The sequence below is a fragment of the Coregonus clupeaformis genome, unplaced genomic scaffold (assembly GCF_020615455.1).
Source record: "Coregonus clupeaformis isolate EN_2021a unplaced genomic scaffold, ASM2061545v1 scaf0440, whole genome shotgun sequence".
NCBI classification, from domain to species: domain Eukaryota; kingdom Metazoa; phylum Chordata; class Actinopteri; order Salmoniformes; family Salmonidae; genus Coregonus; species Coregonus clupeaformis.
In genome coordinates this window covers 299701-315184 of record NW_025533895.1, presented here as the reverse complement: position 1 = coordinate 315184, position 15484 = coordinate 299701, and the positions used below count along the sequence as shown (strand labels likewise).

Below are 15484 nucleotides of genomic sequence, written 5' to 3'. Positions count from 1 at the left end.
TACAGGGCCTGGGTTAACCTCTACATCACCAGAGGAACAGAGGAGGAGTAGAATAAGGATCCGGCTAAAGGCTTTAAGAACTGGTCTTCTAGTGCGTTGGGTACAGAGGAAAAAAGGGGCCGATTTCCAGGCGTTGTTGAATGGATTCAGGGCATTATGTACAGACAAGGATATGGAAGGATATGAGTACAGTGGAGGTAAACCTAAGCGTTGGGTGAAGATGCAAGAGATAGCATCACTGGAGGCTAGAAACCCACTTGCATTGGCTACTATATGTGTCTGTACTTCCTGAACTGCACCTGCCTGATATGCTATCTTTACGAGGACAGCGAGAGAAAATGTTTGTGACAATCTGTCTTTCACATCTTAATATGTGTCGAAAATGATGAGACTTTGGTTCAGAAGCATTAGTCACCCTGTTGACATGCCTGTCTTGTCTGCATGTCTTGTCTGCCTGTCTGTCTCTAGCTTGTAAATACACCACCACATCACTGTCAGTACACAGTGGGCGGGAGAGACAGGAAGAGAGGAAGATGTCACAGGTGAAGGAAATAATGACGCAAAGGATGGGTAGAGAAGAGAGAGAGAGACACACCTTAGAGAATAATAGTTTGGGGGGGGGAAGAGTCGAAGTTATAGACAACAAATACTTGGCAGTGCTAAAGGTAAGACTATATTATCTTATGTGTTGGTTGTTTTCACCACAGATTTTTACATTGATATATTTTGAACTGAATTGAGGCTCAAAGCTAGAAGTTAGTGCAGTCACCATCAAATTATGATAAATGTACAGATTTTCAACATGTAGTAACCTTGTAATGTCTTTTGGCATTATTTGTTGCGTGTACTTTTTAATACCTATTTAGAAATGTTACTGAATGAACTCAAATGACAGATAGTTAATGATTTATCATTGTTTATAGAATGGCGGTGGAACAGTTCTTTGCGGCTGCGCTGATGTTGTCTGCACACCTAGCATTCTCATATCCTCTGGTAACCATTTTGTCCCTTTTTATGTCCGTTCTTATTATTTGTTATGACTGCTTATGAAATCTGTTATAACCGTTTGACAGTATCATAGATCTCATGAGACTGTGTGTTTGTGTTGTGTGTTGTCAGACTACAGAGACATATTACATGGATGCAGGGAGACAGTGCAGACTGTGTCCGCCAGGTGAGAAAGAAATGCCCTTCATGATAGCCCCTTACTTTTTATTTGATTTATATTTCCCTTATTTTTCTGCCCTCATCTCCACATTTTATCACTTCGTCCTACAATCACAACATATTACCATTTTCTACATTAATAGTTTGTTTCAGAATGTGTGTGAGTGTGCGCATGTGAGTGTCTGAATGTGCATAGGTTCTTAGGAATCATGAGGAAACTATGAGATGGTTTCTCTCTCTCTCATGATGAGAACTGGAGCGCTGTGCTATGACCACATCCTTCATTAGTATGCAGACTAGGCCAAAAGGCTCTCGCTCTGAGCTCTCCATCTCTTCCTGTTATTCTCTGCTCTCTGTCACTATACTCCCTCTCTTCTCAGTCAGCAACAGACTGTGTACTAAAACGGTACCTGAATGTGTGTGTGCCTATGTGTCAAAAAGAGTTAGCATTATGTTCTGACATCCAATACTCATGTGGTCTACTACAGGACATTTATAAAACTGCAGCGTCTATCAGTTCGTATTGTTATTGTAGTGCTTACTTATGCCTTAACTTCCCTTGTCTCTTCACTCTCTCCTCGCTCCTCTCTTTCTAGCTCGTTCTCTCTATCGCTCTATTTCCCTATATTTTTCCCAAACTTAATTTCCTTTACTCCATATCTGCTGTCCCATGTCTTAGAGACATTGAACCACTGGACACTTCCCGTTTCACACTGAGTATTTAAATACTGTATTCCCAACATAGCTCATTCTAATATACAGTTGAAGTCGGAAGTTTACATACACCTTAGCCGAATACATTTAAACTCAGTTTTTCACAATTCCTGACATTTAATCCTAGTAAAAATTCACTGTCTTAGGTCAGTTAGGATCACCACTTTATTTTAAGAATGTGAAATGTCAGAATAATAGTAGAGAGAATGATTTATTTCAGCTTTTATTTATTTCATCACATTCCCAGTGGGTCAGAAGTTTACATACACTCAATTAGTATTTGGTAGCGTTGCCTTTAAATTGTTTAACTTGGATCAAACGTTTCGGGTAGCCTTCCACAAGCTCCCCACAATAAGTTGGGTGAATTTTGGCCCATTCCTCCTGACAGACCTGGTGTAACTGAGTCAGGTTTGTAGGCCTCCTTGCTCGCACACGCTTTTTCAGTTCTGCCCACAAATTTTCTATAGGATTGAGGTCAGGGCTTTGTGATGGCCACTCCAATACCTTGACTTTGTTGTCCTTAAGCCATTTTGCCACAACTTTGGAAGTATGCTTGGGTCATTGTCCATTTGGAAGACCCATTTGCGACCAAGCTTTAACTTCCTGGCTTTCAGGCTTTTTTATGGCGGTTTTGGAGCAGTGTTTTCTTCCTTGCTGAGCGACCTTTCAGGTTATGTCGATATAGGACTCGTTTTACTGTGGATATAGATACTTTTGTACCTGTTTCCTCCAGCATCTTCACAAGGTCCTTTGCTGTTGTTCTGGGATTGATTTGCACTTTTCGCACCAAAGTACGTTAATCTCTAGGAGACAGAACGCGTCTCCTTCCTGAGCGGTATGAAGGCTGCGTGGTCCCATGGTGTTTATTGTTTGTACAGATGAACGTGGTACCTTCAGGTGTTTGGAAATTTCTCCCAAGGATGAACAAGATTTGTGCTGGTCTACAATATTTTTTCTGAGGTCTTGGCTGATTTCTTTTGATTTTCCGATGATGTCAAGCAAAGAGGCACTGAGTTTGAAGGTAGGCCTTGAAATACATCCACAGGTACACCTCCAATTGACTCAAATTATGTCAATTAGCCTATCAGAAGCTTCTAAAGCCATGACATCATTTTCTGGAATTTTCCAAGCTGTTTAAAGGTACAGTCAACTTAGTGTATGTAAACTTCTGACCCACTGGAATTGTGATACAGTGAATTATAAGTGAAATAATCTGTCTGTAAACAATTGTTGGAAAAATTACTTGTGTCATGCACAAAGTAGATGTCCTAACCGACTTGCCAAAACTATAGTTTGTTAACAAGAAAGTGGTGGAGTGGTTGAAAAACAAGTTTTAATGACTCCAACCTAAGTGTATGTAAATTTCCGACTTCAACTGTATCTACTGCTGTACATATAATTCTTAGTAAATCTTCCAGTGTACATATGCATAGATTGCATTTGGGTTGTTAATTGGATTCAACCCGACGTTCTTGATTTCTTATAAAAAAAACACACTTAAATTATTTGTGTACTTATTTGTGACATTTTACTGCACTGTTAGGAGCTAGTAACATACGCATTTCGCTGCACCCGCTATAACATCTGCTAAACTGTGTATGCAACCAATAAACTTGATTTGATATCTTTCCATATCTTTCACCTCCCCTCTCTCTCTATCTCAGGTCATTATCAGAGGTCCTGTTCAGAGTGCTCTCCCTGTCGTGATGGTTCCTACACAACACAATTGAACGCTGAGTCCAGTTGTCATTCCTGCTTCAAAGACTGCAAACGTGGTACATAAACACAACTCATTCACAGAGCAATGTAACATCTGAGTAACACTTTATTTAGTGAGAAACACTTCAACTGTATACTGTTTGTAAATCATTATGTCATTTATTTGTTATTTTTTTGTTAACTTTTTATCATTCTTATTTTATATATTTTTGGCCCATCTTCGGAGGAAGAAAATACACTTTTTTTTAACAGGTCATTTTTTATTTCACCCCCTTTTTTCTCACCAATTTCGATCTTGTCTCATCGCTGCAACTCCTCAACAGGCTCGGGAGGCGAAGGTCCAGTCATGCGTCCTCCGAAACATGACCTGCCCGCTTAACCCGGTATCCAGCCGCACCAATGTGTCGGAGGGAACACCGTTCAACTGACTACCAGAGTCAGCTTGCAGGCGCCCGGCCCGCCACAATGAGTCGCTAGAGCGTGATGAGCCAAGTAAACCCCCCGCAAAGCCCTCCCCTAACCCGGACGAAGCTGGGTCAATTGTGCGCCGCCCGAGCACACCGGTTGTGATACAGCCCGGGATCGAACCCGGGTCTGTAGTGATGCCTTAGACCGCGATGCATTGCCTTAGACCACTGCGCCACTTGGGAGGTCCTACAGCTTTTTATTTTGTTGTTACATGTACATTCTACACCCATCTTACATAAAACATTTTTTTACAGTAGTTACTTAGCAAGAATAAAGTAATTTGATATTTTACATTTACATTTTAGTCATTTAGCAGACGCTCTTATCCAGAGCGACTTACAGTTAGTGAATACATATTTTTTTTATACTGCCCCCCCGTGGGAATCGAACCCACAACCCTGGCGTTGCAAACGCCATGCTCTATCAACTGAGCTACATCCCTGCCGGCCATTCCCTCCCCTACCCTGGACAAATTGTGCGTTGCCCATGAGTCTCCCGGTCGCGGCCGGCTGCGACAGAGCCTGGATTCGAACCAGGATCTCTAGTGGCACAGTTAGCACTGCGATGCAGTGCCTTAGACCACTGCGCCACTCAGGAGCCCCATACACATTACATCTAGACACAGTGGGGAAAAAAAGTATTTGGTCAGCCACCAATTGTGCAAGTTCTCCCACTTAAAAAGATGAGAGAGGCCTGTAATTTTCATCATAGGTACACGTCAACTATGACAGACAAAATGAGAAAAGAAAATCCAGAAAATCACATTGTAGGATTTTTAATGAATTTATTTGCAAATTATGGTGGAAAATAAGTATTTGGTCAATAACAAAAGTTTCTCAATACTTTGTTATATACCCTTTGTTGGCAATGACACAGGTCAAACGTTTTCTGTAAGTCTTCACAAGGTTTTCACACACTGTTGCTGGTATTTTGGCCCATTCCTCCATGCAGATCTCCTCTAGAGCAGTGATGTTTTAGGGCTGTCGCTGGGCAACATGGACTTTCAACTCCCTCCAAAGATTTTCTATGGGGTTGAGATCTGGAGACTGGCTAGGCCACTCCAGGACCTTGAAATGCTTCTTACGAAGCCACTCCTTCGTTGCCCGGGCGGTGTGTTTGGGATCATTGTCATGCTGAAAGACCCAGCCACGTTTCATCTTCAATGCCCTTGCTGATGGAAGGAGGTTTTCACTCAACATCTCACGATACATGGCCCCATTCATTCTTTCCTTTACACGGATTAGTCGTCCTGGTCCCTTTGCAGAAAAACATCCCCAAAGCATGATGTTTCCACCCCCCATGCTTCACAGTAGGTATGGTGTTCTTTGGATGCAACTCAGCATTATTTGTCCTCCAAACACGACGAGTTGAGTTTTTACCAAAAAGTTCTATTTTGTTTTCATCTGACCATATGACATTCTCCCAATCCTCTTCTGGATCATCCAAATGCACTCTAGCAAACTTCAGATGGGCCTGGACATGTACTGGCTTAAGCAGGGGGACACGTCTGGCACTGCAGGATTTGAGTCCCTGGCGGCGTAGTGTGTTACTGATGGCTGGCTTTGTTACTTTGGTCCCAGCTCTCTGCAGGTCATTCACTAGGTCCCCCCGTGTGGTTCTGGGATTTTTGCTCACCGTTCTTGTGATCATTTTGACCCCACGGGGTGAGATCTTGCGTGGAGCCCCCAGATTGAGGGAGATTATCAGTGGTCTTGTATGTCTTCCATTTCCTAATAATTTCTCCCACAGTTGATTTCTTCAAACCAAGCTGCTTACCTATTGCAGATTCAGTCTTCCCAGCCTGGTGCAGGTCTACAATTTTGTTTCTGGTGTCCTTTGACAGCTCTTTGGTCTTGGCCATAGTGGAGTTTGGAGTGTGACTGTTTGAAGTTGTGGACAGGTGTCTTTTATACTGATAACAAGTTCAAACAGGTGCCATTAATACAGGTAACGAGTGGAGGACAGAGGAGCCTCTTAACGAAGAAGTTACAGGTCTGTGAGAGCCAGAAATCTTGCTTGTTTGTAGGTGACCAAATACTTATTTTCCACCATAATTTGCAAATAAATTCATAAAAAATCGTACAATGTGATTTTCTGGAATTTCTTTTCTCATTTTGTCTGGTCATAGTTGACGTGTACCTATGATGAAAATTACAGGCCTCTCTCATCTTTTTAAGTGGGAGAACTTGCACAATTGGTGGCTGACTAAATACTTTTTTTCCCCACTGTAGATAGTGCTTATACATTATACATCGTGTTTTCAGTCATAACTATTATAGAACATGAGCTTTTAAACCCACCCCTCAGCTACTCTCAGTCCGTCCCCCCTATCTCCATAAACCGCCCTCTTATGATTTCCATATGCCATATATGTAATTTCTTACCAAAAGTCATAGAATGTATGTCTACAGTATGGACACTATTTATTACCATGTAATAGCTGTACTAACTAAACCTTTTGTTTTGGCTGTGTTTGTTTGGGTCTGTGTGTCAGATTTGCACCTGGTGGAGGTTGAGCCGTGCACTTCTGTATCGAACGCTAGATGTCGCTGTGAGCCTGGTTTTACCTGCACCGACCAAGATGACCAGACAGGAAATTGTAGAGACTGTGAGATGATCCCTCAGCTGCTGCCACCTAGCAATGGTACTGTACTGTGTGTGTGTGTTGCCCATTGGCCTTCTCTTATGCCTGTCTTCCTTCACTGTGTTGTATTTTTGCCAGGTTCTGGATATTGAATCAGTGTGTTTGGTTGTGGATAGATGTTGATGTTTTCCTGCCTGTGTGCACTTTGTCTGATTACAGTAGTGGGCATCAGAAACAACCAGACAGGAACTTCCTCTGAACACAGCAGGACTTCCTCTTCCGCTGGACGCTGTCAACCTCCCCAGTGAGCCTTTATCCTTTTTTATATTCCCTACACATACTGTCACAGACTGTCACAGACTGTCACATACTGTAACCAGACAGATAAAGAGGCTCTGCTTAAAGCCTTCTCCTGTCAGGAGGGCTAGTTCTGGCAAGGTTGTTATTTTATTGTATATAACCTTCATACCAGAAGATCCGGTATCAAAGAATTGTCATATATCAAAGTGGTAATGGATATTTGGGATATTAAATACATTTCTCAGCTCAGTGGCATGGCCCCACTTCAGTGTTGACAGGCTGTGAATGTGTATGGATGTGTTACATGATGAGTCCTTTACCTCTGTCTCACCCAGCTGTGACACTCCAGGATCACCAGTCTCACAAGCAGGCAACGCCACACATCACACAACAGGTGAGTGTGTGTGTGTGTCCATCAGTTATTTTCATTACAGTCAGCATATATTGAAACTGTGGTAAGGTACAGATACAGTAGTTTCTCCATCTCCTTTCCCCACCAGCTGACACCAGCAAACACTTGGCAGCCATTTTGTGTCCTATGGTGGTCATTGGAATCCTAGCCGTTATCATTCTGTTATGTATCCGTCGCCCAGGAGATGAAGCCTGTTTCAAACAAGGTAAGGCAGTGTTCCTCTGTTCAGTCTCAACTGTAGTTAGATCATTGTGTTAGAGCAGACCAACTCTCTCTCTCTCTCTCTCTCTCTCTCTCTCTCTCTCTCTCTCTCTCTCTCTCTCTCTCTCTGGACACTAGAATGAGATGAAGAAGGATTAGACAGTGATGTCAGATCTCAGGATTTTTCAAGAAGTAGGTCTGCACTGGGAGCCAACTGTAGCTTCTCGTGAATGTAATTTAATGAAAGAATTGCAACACTCTCTCTGTGTAGACCTACTTACCTGTTTCTAGTGTCTACATGTACCTAGAAAGCATTAAAATGCGGAGTTAGATTATAAAATGTATGCACTCACTAACTGTAAGTCGCTCTGGATAAGAGCGTCTGCTAAATGACTAAAATGTCAATAAAACATTGCCCTTTCAATCATAGATGATTCATCAATGAAATACCCATGAATGGCTCACCATCAGTTTGCTGGGTTGACTAATAGATTTTTGTCTGTTTTTTCCAGCTCTCAAGTTCTGTAACAAGGTATGTGTAATACCTACGGTAACTAACTACATTATGTGTGTAATGTTTACATTGTCATTTGTGTGTGCCTGACCTCAACCCTATATAGGCATTGTTGACAATTGTGTATTCCAGTAACTATGGATTTCTGTGCTCTTATGAAGGGAGTAAGAGAAGCGTCGCCTAACAAGACCAAAGAGCCAACTTATCAACACCATACTAGACAACCACAGCCCAGTGTTAAGCACCAGACAGTGGACCCACCACCTCTTACAGCAGCAAATATGGGTACTATGGATACATACAAATCATTATTTTCATCCCAAGATCGTGAAAAAAAAGGAATCTAAATATGGTTGAGTTACTCTTGTGGTTTTGCTATAGATGCACGTCAGTCGTTTAACTTGAAGTTTTGCAAATATGATGCTTTGATGTCCATGGGGGATTAGCATGGGAAGTTGATTAGTTTCAAGATCCATAGTGAATAAGGCTGATGATGAATATAGAATCTAATATCACTTTCTCTCTGTCTGTGTCTCTCTCAGGCCCGGTCCATGTCCACAATGCTGGAACAGTCATCTTCAGTTTACTCAACCAGTTCACTGGTATGGGTGGAGGGACGGAAGAGAGAGGGCAGAAAGAGAGGGATGAGGAAGGAGAAGGATGTCCAGCCCACCCCACACCCTCCCCTAACATCCATCTATCCCAGGAGGAGAGGAATGGAGAGATGGACTGTGTATTCTTCCCTTCACAGGAACAAGGGAAGGACAGTCACATTTCCAAAGAGGAGGTGCTATTAGGGGAGGGGGATTGAGATCAGAGGACACTCCAAGTGAAAGCTTCCCTTCTAGGATCAGTTTAGCCAACCCTACATCCTAATGTTAATCATAAGGAGGATTAAGACTGGTCTGACCCTGGATCAGTGGTAAGGGACAACATCTACCTGGGGCTCTATTCAATCTGTATCACTTAAGCGTTACAGATTGAGCTATAGAAATGTAAAGGTAAGGTCATTTCTGATTGAGCCGACATATACAGCGTTTACCGTGAATGCAGTCTCCCCTAACTCGGGAACATTGCCTTTACATTTCTATCAAGCTGTAACGCTGAACTTCTGCGATACGGATTGAATAGAGCCCTTACTCTCAGAAGAACACAGGTGAATCCCAAAACTCTAGAATGTACATTATTTTATGTCCTAGACCTAGATAGAGTTAGACATCTCACCATGGTGGTCATTTCTGACCTAGACCTAGATAGAGTTAGACATCTCACCATGGTGGTCATGCTCACATGCACTTGCTCTCCTGTTATTGTACTGTATAATAATCTTTCAGTCTCAACTGTTGCTACCTGTTTTTCTCTGTGTTCATGAGGCACGTTGAACTGTTTTTGCACAAATTAAAAGCAAATGTTTCTATTAATACAGGTGATGGGGTGATTGTATGAAATTATAGTAGCCTGGTAACATTTGTGATTCTGTTCTTTATTGAAAATACAGCACTGTATGTTTTAAACAACCACTACTATGTAAGAGTATACACTAGCATAAAGCATAGATACAGCAAAAAGCATAATTGTAACGAAGGTGTAAAACATCTTCAACATAAACATGTACTGTACATGTATTCAGCACACAAATGATTGTGTGTGTGTGTGCATTCGTGCGTGCGCATGTGTACGTGTCTGTCTCTCTCTGTCTCTCTCGTTCACACTCTTCCAGTTACTCTCACTCTCCGCTCTTTCTCGGTCACATACACCCCCCCCCTCTCATCTTTAGCCTGTGTCTTCATACTTCAAAGTGTCTTTTGTCCTATTTTCTTGTCCTCTCTGAAAGCCCTAGATACAGAAGCCACTGCATAACAACAATACAGCAGCCTGTCTAGCCTTAAGGTTGGCTTCACATCAATGGGAATGTGAGGTAGTCTGTTTGTCTCTCGGGTCTCCCAGCTCGCTGTCCCATTGTGAGGTCTCATCCTCTCCTTCGACACCCACTTCCTCCATCATACGTCCAGTAGCAGCTCTGGCTTTCCACACACTTCCTGGACCGGCATGGGCACTTTCTCTTCCGCTGTGCTCTGATTGGCTGGAGTCATCTTTTTGGAAGACCAGAAGCCTGATGGACCAATAAGATGAGGGTTAGGTCAAATGTGCGTGCATATGTATTGTGTTCAATAGAACTACAGGATAGATTAACAGTGACGTGGACTTACTGTTTGTTGAACCAATCCATCGCAGAACAGGTTTGAGCTTTGAGATGGCAACAAGGCAGGTGAGCAGTACACACACACACACTGCAGTCACACACACCGGGAGCCACTTGCTATCATCTGTTTGTGCGTGTATGAGAGAGGGGAGTGGAGAGAGAGAGAGAGAGAGGGGTCAGGGCCGTACACATGAACACCTTTCTGAGAGAGAGGACTAATTTCTGTTTGGCTCTCATGGCATTTTTACATGTCACTTTGAACATTTTCATAATTTGTATCCATTGTATTTTATTGTAGTTTACCTTGGTTTGGTTTTGTGCTGGGCCCAGTACCAGGTTCGGTGACAGGTTCAGCTCTATGGTTAGGGATGCCAGGCACCGAGTGGTTTGACACTGTAGCTGGCATGATGGGTGTGGTCGGGCTGGGGTTCTCCTCACAGTCCAGACACGTGCCACTGCCTCTGCAGCGGTAGCCTTGTTTACAGCTGCACACATCATTTCTCTTGTTCGAACAGCGAGATACATACTCCAGCTCTGTAACATAACACACAGGAACACAAGTCATAAGTGGTCTATTCGTTTGTGTCCCTTCATGTATACTGACATTGACATACTGTTTTATTCACGTAGTCAAACACACAATCTAAAATCATGCCTGAATATGAGAAAATAGCTCATCTTCAAAATGACTCATAGGACCTTGTTGAATCAGGTTTTGACTCACAATGAACTGAAGTGTATATTACCGTCTGACCCCACCCTTCTCTCTCACACACATACACACACACACACACAGCAGCCATTTCACTAGATTGACAGTTAAATTGACAGTTAAAACGTGTTCACTGTGAGTTTGTGGCTACTCTCAAACCTCTCCCACCTCTGTGCTTTCCCTCTGTTTGCAGGTTGACATTTAAAAATAGTTAGATAGTCTCTGTTTTTGGTCCCCCGCCACACTCAATGACAACATATGATGAAAATATGAATTTCTGTCTGCTGCACTTTCCGATGTTTATCTCTAAAGTAAAAAGGTTATTTCCACCGGTGAGATGGTATCTATCTGTCTACCACTAACCCCTCCCACTATCCCCCCCATCACCACTGATATCCTTGACATTACTTGGTAGACATGCCTCCCTTCTGCCTTCCAGGCCCCCCAACCCTCCTCTCCTCCTGGGTGGGTGAGTCAGTGTTTCTCAGTGGCCCCTCCCATTGCCCCTCTCTCTCTTTGACTGTGTCCCACCATGGTACAGTGAAGGGGAAAATCCCTAGCAGGCTATGTGTTTTCATGTGCAAAGTCCTTCATAACTATGACTTAGAAAAACAGGTGAGTAACAGTTTTAGACAGCCAGACAAGACCAGCATCAGTGCCAATCATAGGTTGGTGGAAATGTGTAGACACACACACACACACACACACACACACACACACACTCACACTCACCACTCATGCTGCAGCCATTGCAGGATTTGCAGCTGCTGTCGATGTTGTAGCTGTCTGAGTAGTAGCCGTTGCTGCAGTCATCACACTGGGTTGGGCTGTTCTGACCAGTGCAGCGTCTCACCATATACTGACCTGCAAAGAGCAACACAGTAATTTACACACACACACACACACACACACACACACACACACACACACACCTGATAAAAGTATTTTTCGAATGGCTTACCTGGTGGACACTTGTTGCAGCACCATTGGCTTACTGACTGTGGCCAAGCATACTGTTTCTCCTTGTCGCATGTGAGGGATTGGACAAGAGAGAGGAGAGAAGGGAGGGATAGAAAGATGTGGGTGATCCACCAGAAGAGATACATCTGAGAGGGATGAAGAGAGAGAGAGGAAGACAGTCAATATTTAACAGACATTTTACAAGACCTTCAGAACATTGACATACACTGAGTGTACAAAACATTAGGAACACCTCCCTAATATTGAGTTGCACCCACTTTTGCCCTCAGAATAGTCTTAATTCATCAGGGCATGAACTCTACAAGGTGTCGAAAGCATTCCACAGGGATGCTGGCCGATGTTGACTCCAATGCTTCCCACAGTTGTGCCAAGTTCGCTGGATGTTCTTTGGGTGGTGGACCATTCTTGATACACACCGGAAACTGTTGAGTTTGAAAAACCCAGCAGCATTGTAGTTCTTGACACACTCAAATCGGTGTGCCTGGCACCTACTACCATACACCCTTCAAAGGCACTTAAATATTTTGTCTGGCCCATTCACCCTATAAATGGCACACATACACAATCCATGTCTCAATTGTCTCAAGGCTTCAAAATCCTTCTGTAACCTGTCTCCTCCCCTTCATCTATACTGATTGAAGTGGATATAACAGGTGACATCAATAAGGGATCATAGCTTTCACCTGGACTTACCTGGTCAGTCTATGTCAAGAGCAGGTGTTCCTAATGTTTTGTACACTCAGTGTATACCGCATTCATAAAGATATCATCCAACAATATATTATCAAGAGATAAAGCATTGCAATGGCAGGACATTATCGTAGGCCCCTAACACTAGCTATAAGAGACAGTTTTTCAAGGACATGACAAACAGGAGACCACCTAAAGTAGAATACATGATACAGACTCCAGACAAAACATCTACATGCTGACAGTTCAAAACTAAGCGGTACCAAAACCAACGACACAAACACGTCCAACTGTATGCCATTATAGATACAACAAACAAGCCCAGGACTCTAACGACAGACCTGAACAAAACTTGTTTCGGTAGGGAAGTGTAGAGCCTGACTTACCGTGTCTCAGAGAGGATGAGAGAATGAGATAGATGTGACCCTGGACCCTCTGACTGTGTGACTGAACTGGGGATCAGAGTGTGTCAGAGTATTATTCAAAAGATGAGTCATAAGGGAAACTGCCATTTCAAAAGACTCCTATCTCTATCTCTCTGACGACCCCCCTAGTTCACTCTGAACCACCGTGCCGCTTAAAACCCTACATTTACCCTCTTCCTCCCCCTTTCTTTCCACTGCCGTTTGTCTGTCTCTCTTGTTTCATCAAAAACGGTGATATTAGGTTCCAAAACAATCTTTAAGACACTCTTATGTCCGTCTGTCTCTCTCACCCTCGCTCTGTTGCTTTCATGACAAGGTAATTTCAGAGTGAATATGACTACATTACACTCATCTTAGGACCAGTCATTTTCTTCACTGTAAGCAGCAGCCGTTCTTATTTAAATAAACCGTCCAGTCAACCATACTCAGATCAGACTGAGAGAAATTACATTATGACATTCTTTACTGACATGTACACAACAGATCTTTTGAGCTACATTGACTCCTGTGGGTTAACTGAATGTTATATTTAGCCTATCATGTTTAGTGTGTGTGTGTGTGTGTGTGTGTGTGTGTGTGTGTGTGTGTTTGTGTGTGGTGTGTGTGTGTGTGTGTGCGTGCGCGTGTCTCGTGTGTGTGTGTGTGTGTGTGTGTGTGTGTGTGTGTTTGCGTGTGGTGTGTGTGTGTGCGTGCGCGTGTCTCGTGTGTGTGTGTGTGTGTGTGTGTGTGTGTGTGTGTGTGGTTCAACCATATGCAGCCGTGTCTCTCTCAGTCAGAGGTCACTTGGTTTCATTGACTCTGTGGTCTGCTCCTTCTCAGCTCAACCTTGATTTTCACAGAAGCCAGGCCACATAAAACGACCTTGGGTGAACTGTCACAGCCCAGGGAACAGCAGCAGGGAGGACCCTCTACACATCTCGCTCCACCTTCACCTCAGACCTCTGAGCAGGCACTACTCATACAGCATACACAGATTACTGTAACAAACAGAAATGACTGGGCTGAGCCACAGAGTCTGCAGAAACAAAAAAGAGTTGCTAACCAAAAAAACAAATGACACATTCCCATTAATGTTCCCGCCAGCGTTTTCTTATTATATGTTTACCATTGGCTGAAGGTTACATTTATTTTCTTGATGATGTACTGTAGTTGGATGACACCTAGTACACAGAAGAGGCTCTAGAGGGCATGCACATGCTGCGACTACACTCCAGCAGTCTTTACTGTTGGTTGGTGCATCTCTCAATACTAATTAATTAAATTAAAACTAAGTAATTGTGTTGTAACTAGACTGAACAAAAATATAAACGCAAAATATAAAGTGTTGGTCCCATGTTCCATGAGCTGAAATAAAATATCCCCGAAATGTTTCATCCGCACAAAAAGCGTATTTCGCTCAGATTTTCTGCACAAATTTGTTTACATCCCTATTAGTGAGCATTTCTTCTTTGCCAAAATAATCCATCCACCTGACAGGTGTGGCATATCAAGAAGCTGATTAAACAGCATGATAATTACACAGGTGCACCTTGTGCTTGGGACAATAAAAGGCCACTCTAAAATGTGCAGTTTTGTCACACAGCATAATGCCACAGATGTCTCATGTTTTGAGGGAGCGTGCAATTGGCATGCTGACTGCAAGAATGTCCACCAGAGCTGTTGCCAGAGAATGTAATGTTAATTTCTCTACCATAAACTGCTTCCAACGTTGTTTTAAAGAATTTGGCAGTACGTCCAACCGACCTCACAACCGCAGACCACATGTAACCACGCCAGCCCAGGACCTCCACATCCGGCTTCTTCACCTGCGGGATCGTCTGAGACCAGCCATCCGGACAGCTGATGAAACTGTGGGTTTGCACAACTGAAGAATTTCTGCACAAACTGTCAGAAACCGTCTCAGGGAAGCTCATCTGCATGCTCGTTGTCTTCACCAGGGTCTTGACCTGACTGCAGTTCGGCGTCGTAACCGACTTCAGTGGGCAAATAATCACCTTCGATGGCCACTGGCACGCTGGAAAAGTGTGCTCTTCACGGATTAATCCCGGTTTCAAATGTACCGGCAGACAGCGTGTATGGTGTCGTGTAGGCGAGCAGTTTGCAGATGTCAACGTTGTGAACAGAGTGCCCCATTGCTGTGGTGGGGTTATGGTATGGGAAGGCATAAGCTACGGACAACGAACACAACTGCATTTTATCGATGGCAATTTGAATACACAGTGATACCGTGACGAGATCCTGAGGCCCATTGTCTTACCATTTATCCGCCGCCATCACCTCATGTTTCAGCATGATAATGCAAGGCCCTATGTCACAAGGATCTGTACACAATTCCTGGAAGCTGAAAATGTCCCAGTTCTTCCATGGCCTGCAAACTCACCAGACATGTCACCC

The 15484-nt window shown here is 43.3% G+C and overlaps 2 protein-coding genes across 2 annotated transcripts; one reads left to right on the top strand and one right to left on the bottom strand.

The window, feature by feature from the left end:
* Positions 1-546: 546 nt before the first annotated feature.
* Positions 547-9142, top strand: LOC121542983 (tumor necrosis factor receptor superfamily member 3). The gene is made up of 11 exons (XM_041852651.2): positions 547-665; positions 924-993; positions 1120-1174; positions 3546-3656; positions 6563-6712; positions 6872-6956; positions 7288-7346; positions 7453-7569; positions 8078-8097; positions 8241-8364; positions 8622-9142. Exons 2-11 carry the CDS (start codon positions 925-927, stop codon positions 8888-8890), a joined length of 1059 nt encoding a protein of 352 aa, XP_041708585.1. The 5' UTR covers positions 547-665; position 924; the 3' UTR covers positions 8891-9142.
* Positions 9143-9565: 423 nt separating this feature from the next.
* Positions 9566-13130, bottom strand: cd27 (CD27 molecule). The gene is made up of 6 exons (XM_041852662.1): positions 13052-13130; positions 11956-12100; positions 11727-11858; positions 10586-10816; positions 10290-10406; positions 9566-10192 (listed from the first exon to the last, which is right to left on the bottom strand). Exons 2-6 carry the CDS (start codon positions 12098-12100, stop codon positions 10080-10082), a joined length of 738 nt encoding a protein of 245 aa, XP_041708596.1. The 5' UTR covers positions 13052-13130; the 3' UTR covers positions 9566-10079.
* Positions 13131-15484: the final 2354 nt, after the last annotated feature.

Excerpts from the sequence above, each read along its gene's own strand:
- LOC121542983 (XM_041852651.2), top strand. The coding sequence starts at position 925 with ATGGCGGTGGAACAGTTCTTTGCGGCTGCGCTGATGTTGTCTGCACAC. Across the intron at positions 3,657-6,562 it reads CTTCAAAGACTGCAAACGTG|ATTTGCACCTGGTGGAGGTT; the intron begins GTACATAAACAC and ends TCTGTGTGTCAG. Across the intron at positions 7,347-7,452 it reads CGCCACACATCACACAACAG|CTGACACCAGCAAACACTTG; the intron begins GTGAGTGTGTGT and ends TTTCCCCACCAG.
- cd27 (XM_041852662.1), bottom strand. The coding sequence starts at position 12,100 with ATGTATCTCTTCTGGTGGATCACCCACATCTTTCTATCCCTCCCTTCT. Across the intron at positions 11,859-11,955 it reads CTGCAACAAGTGTCCACCAG|GTCAGTATATGGTGAGACGC; the intron begins GTAAGCCATTCG and ends TGCTCTTTGCAG. Across the intron at positions 10,817-11,726 it reads CAATGGCTGCAGCATGAGTG|AGCTGGAGTATGTATCTCGC; the intron begins GTGAGTGTGAGT and ends GTTATGTTACAG.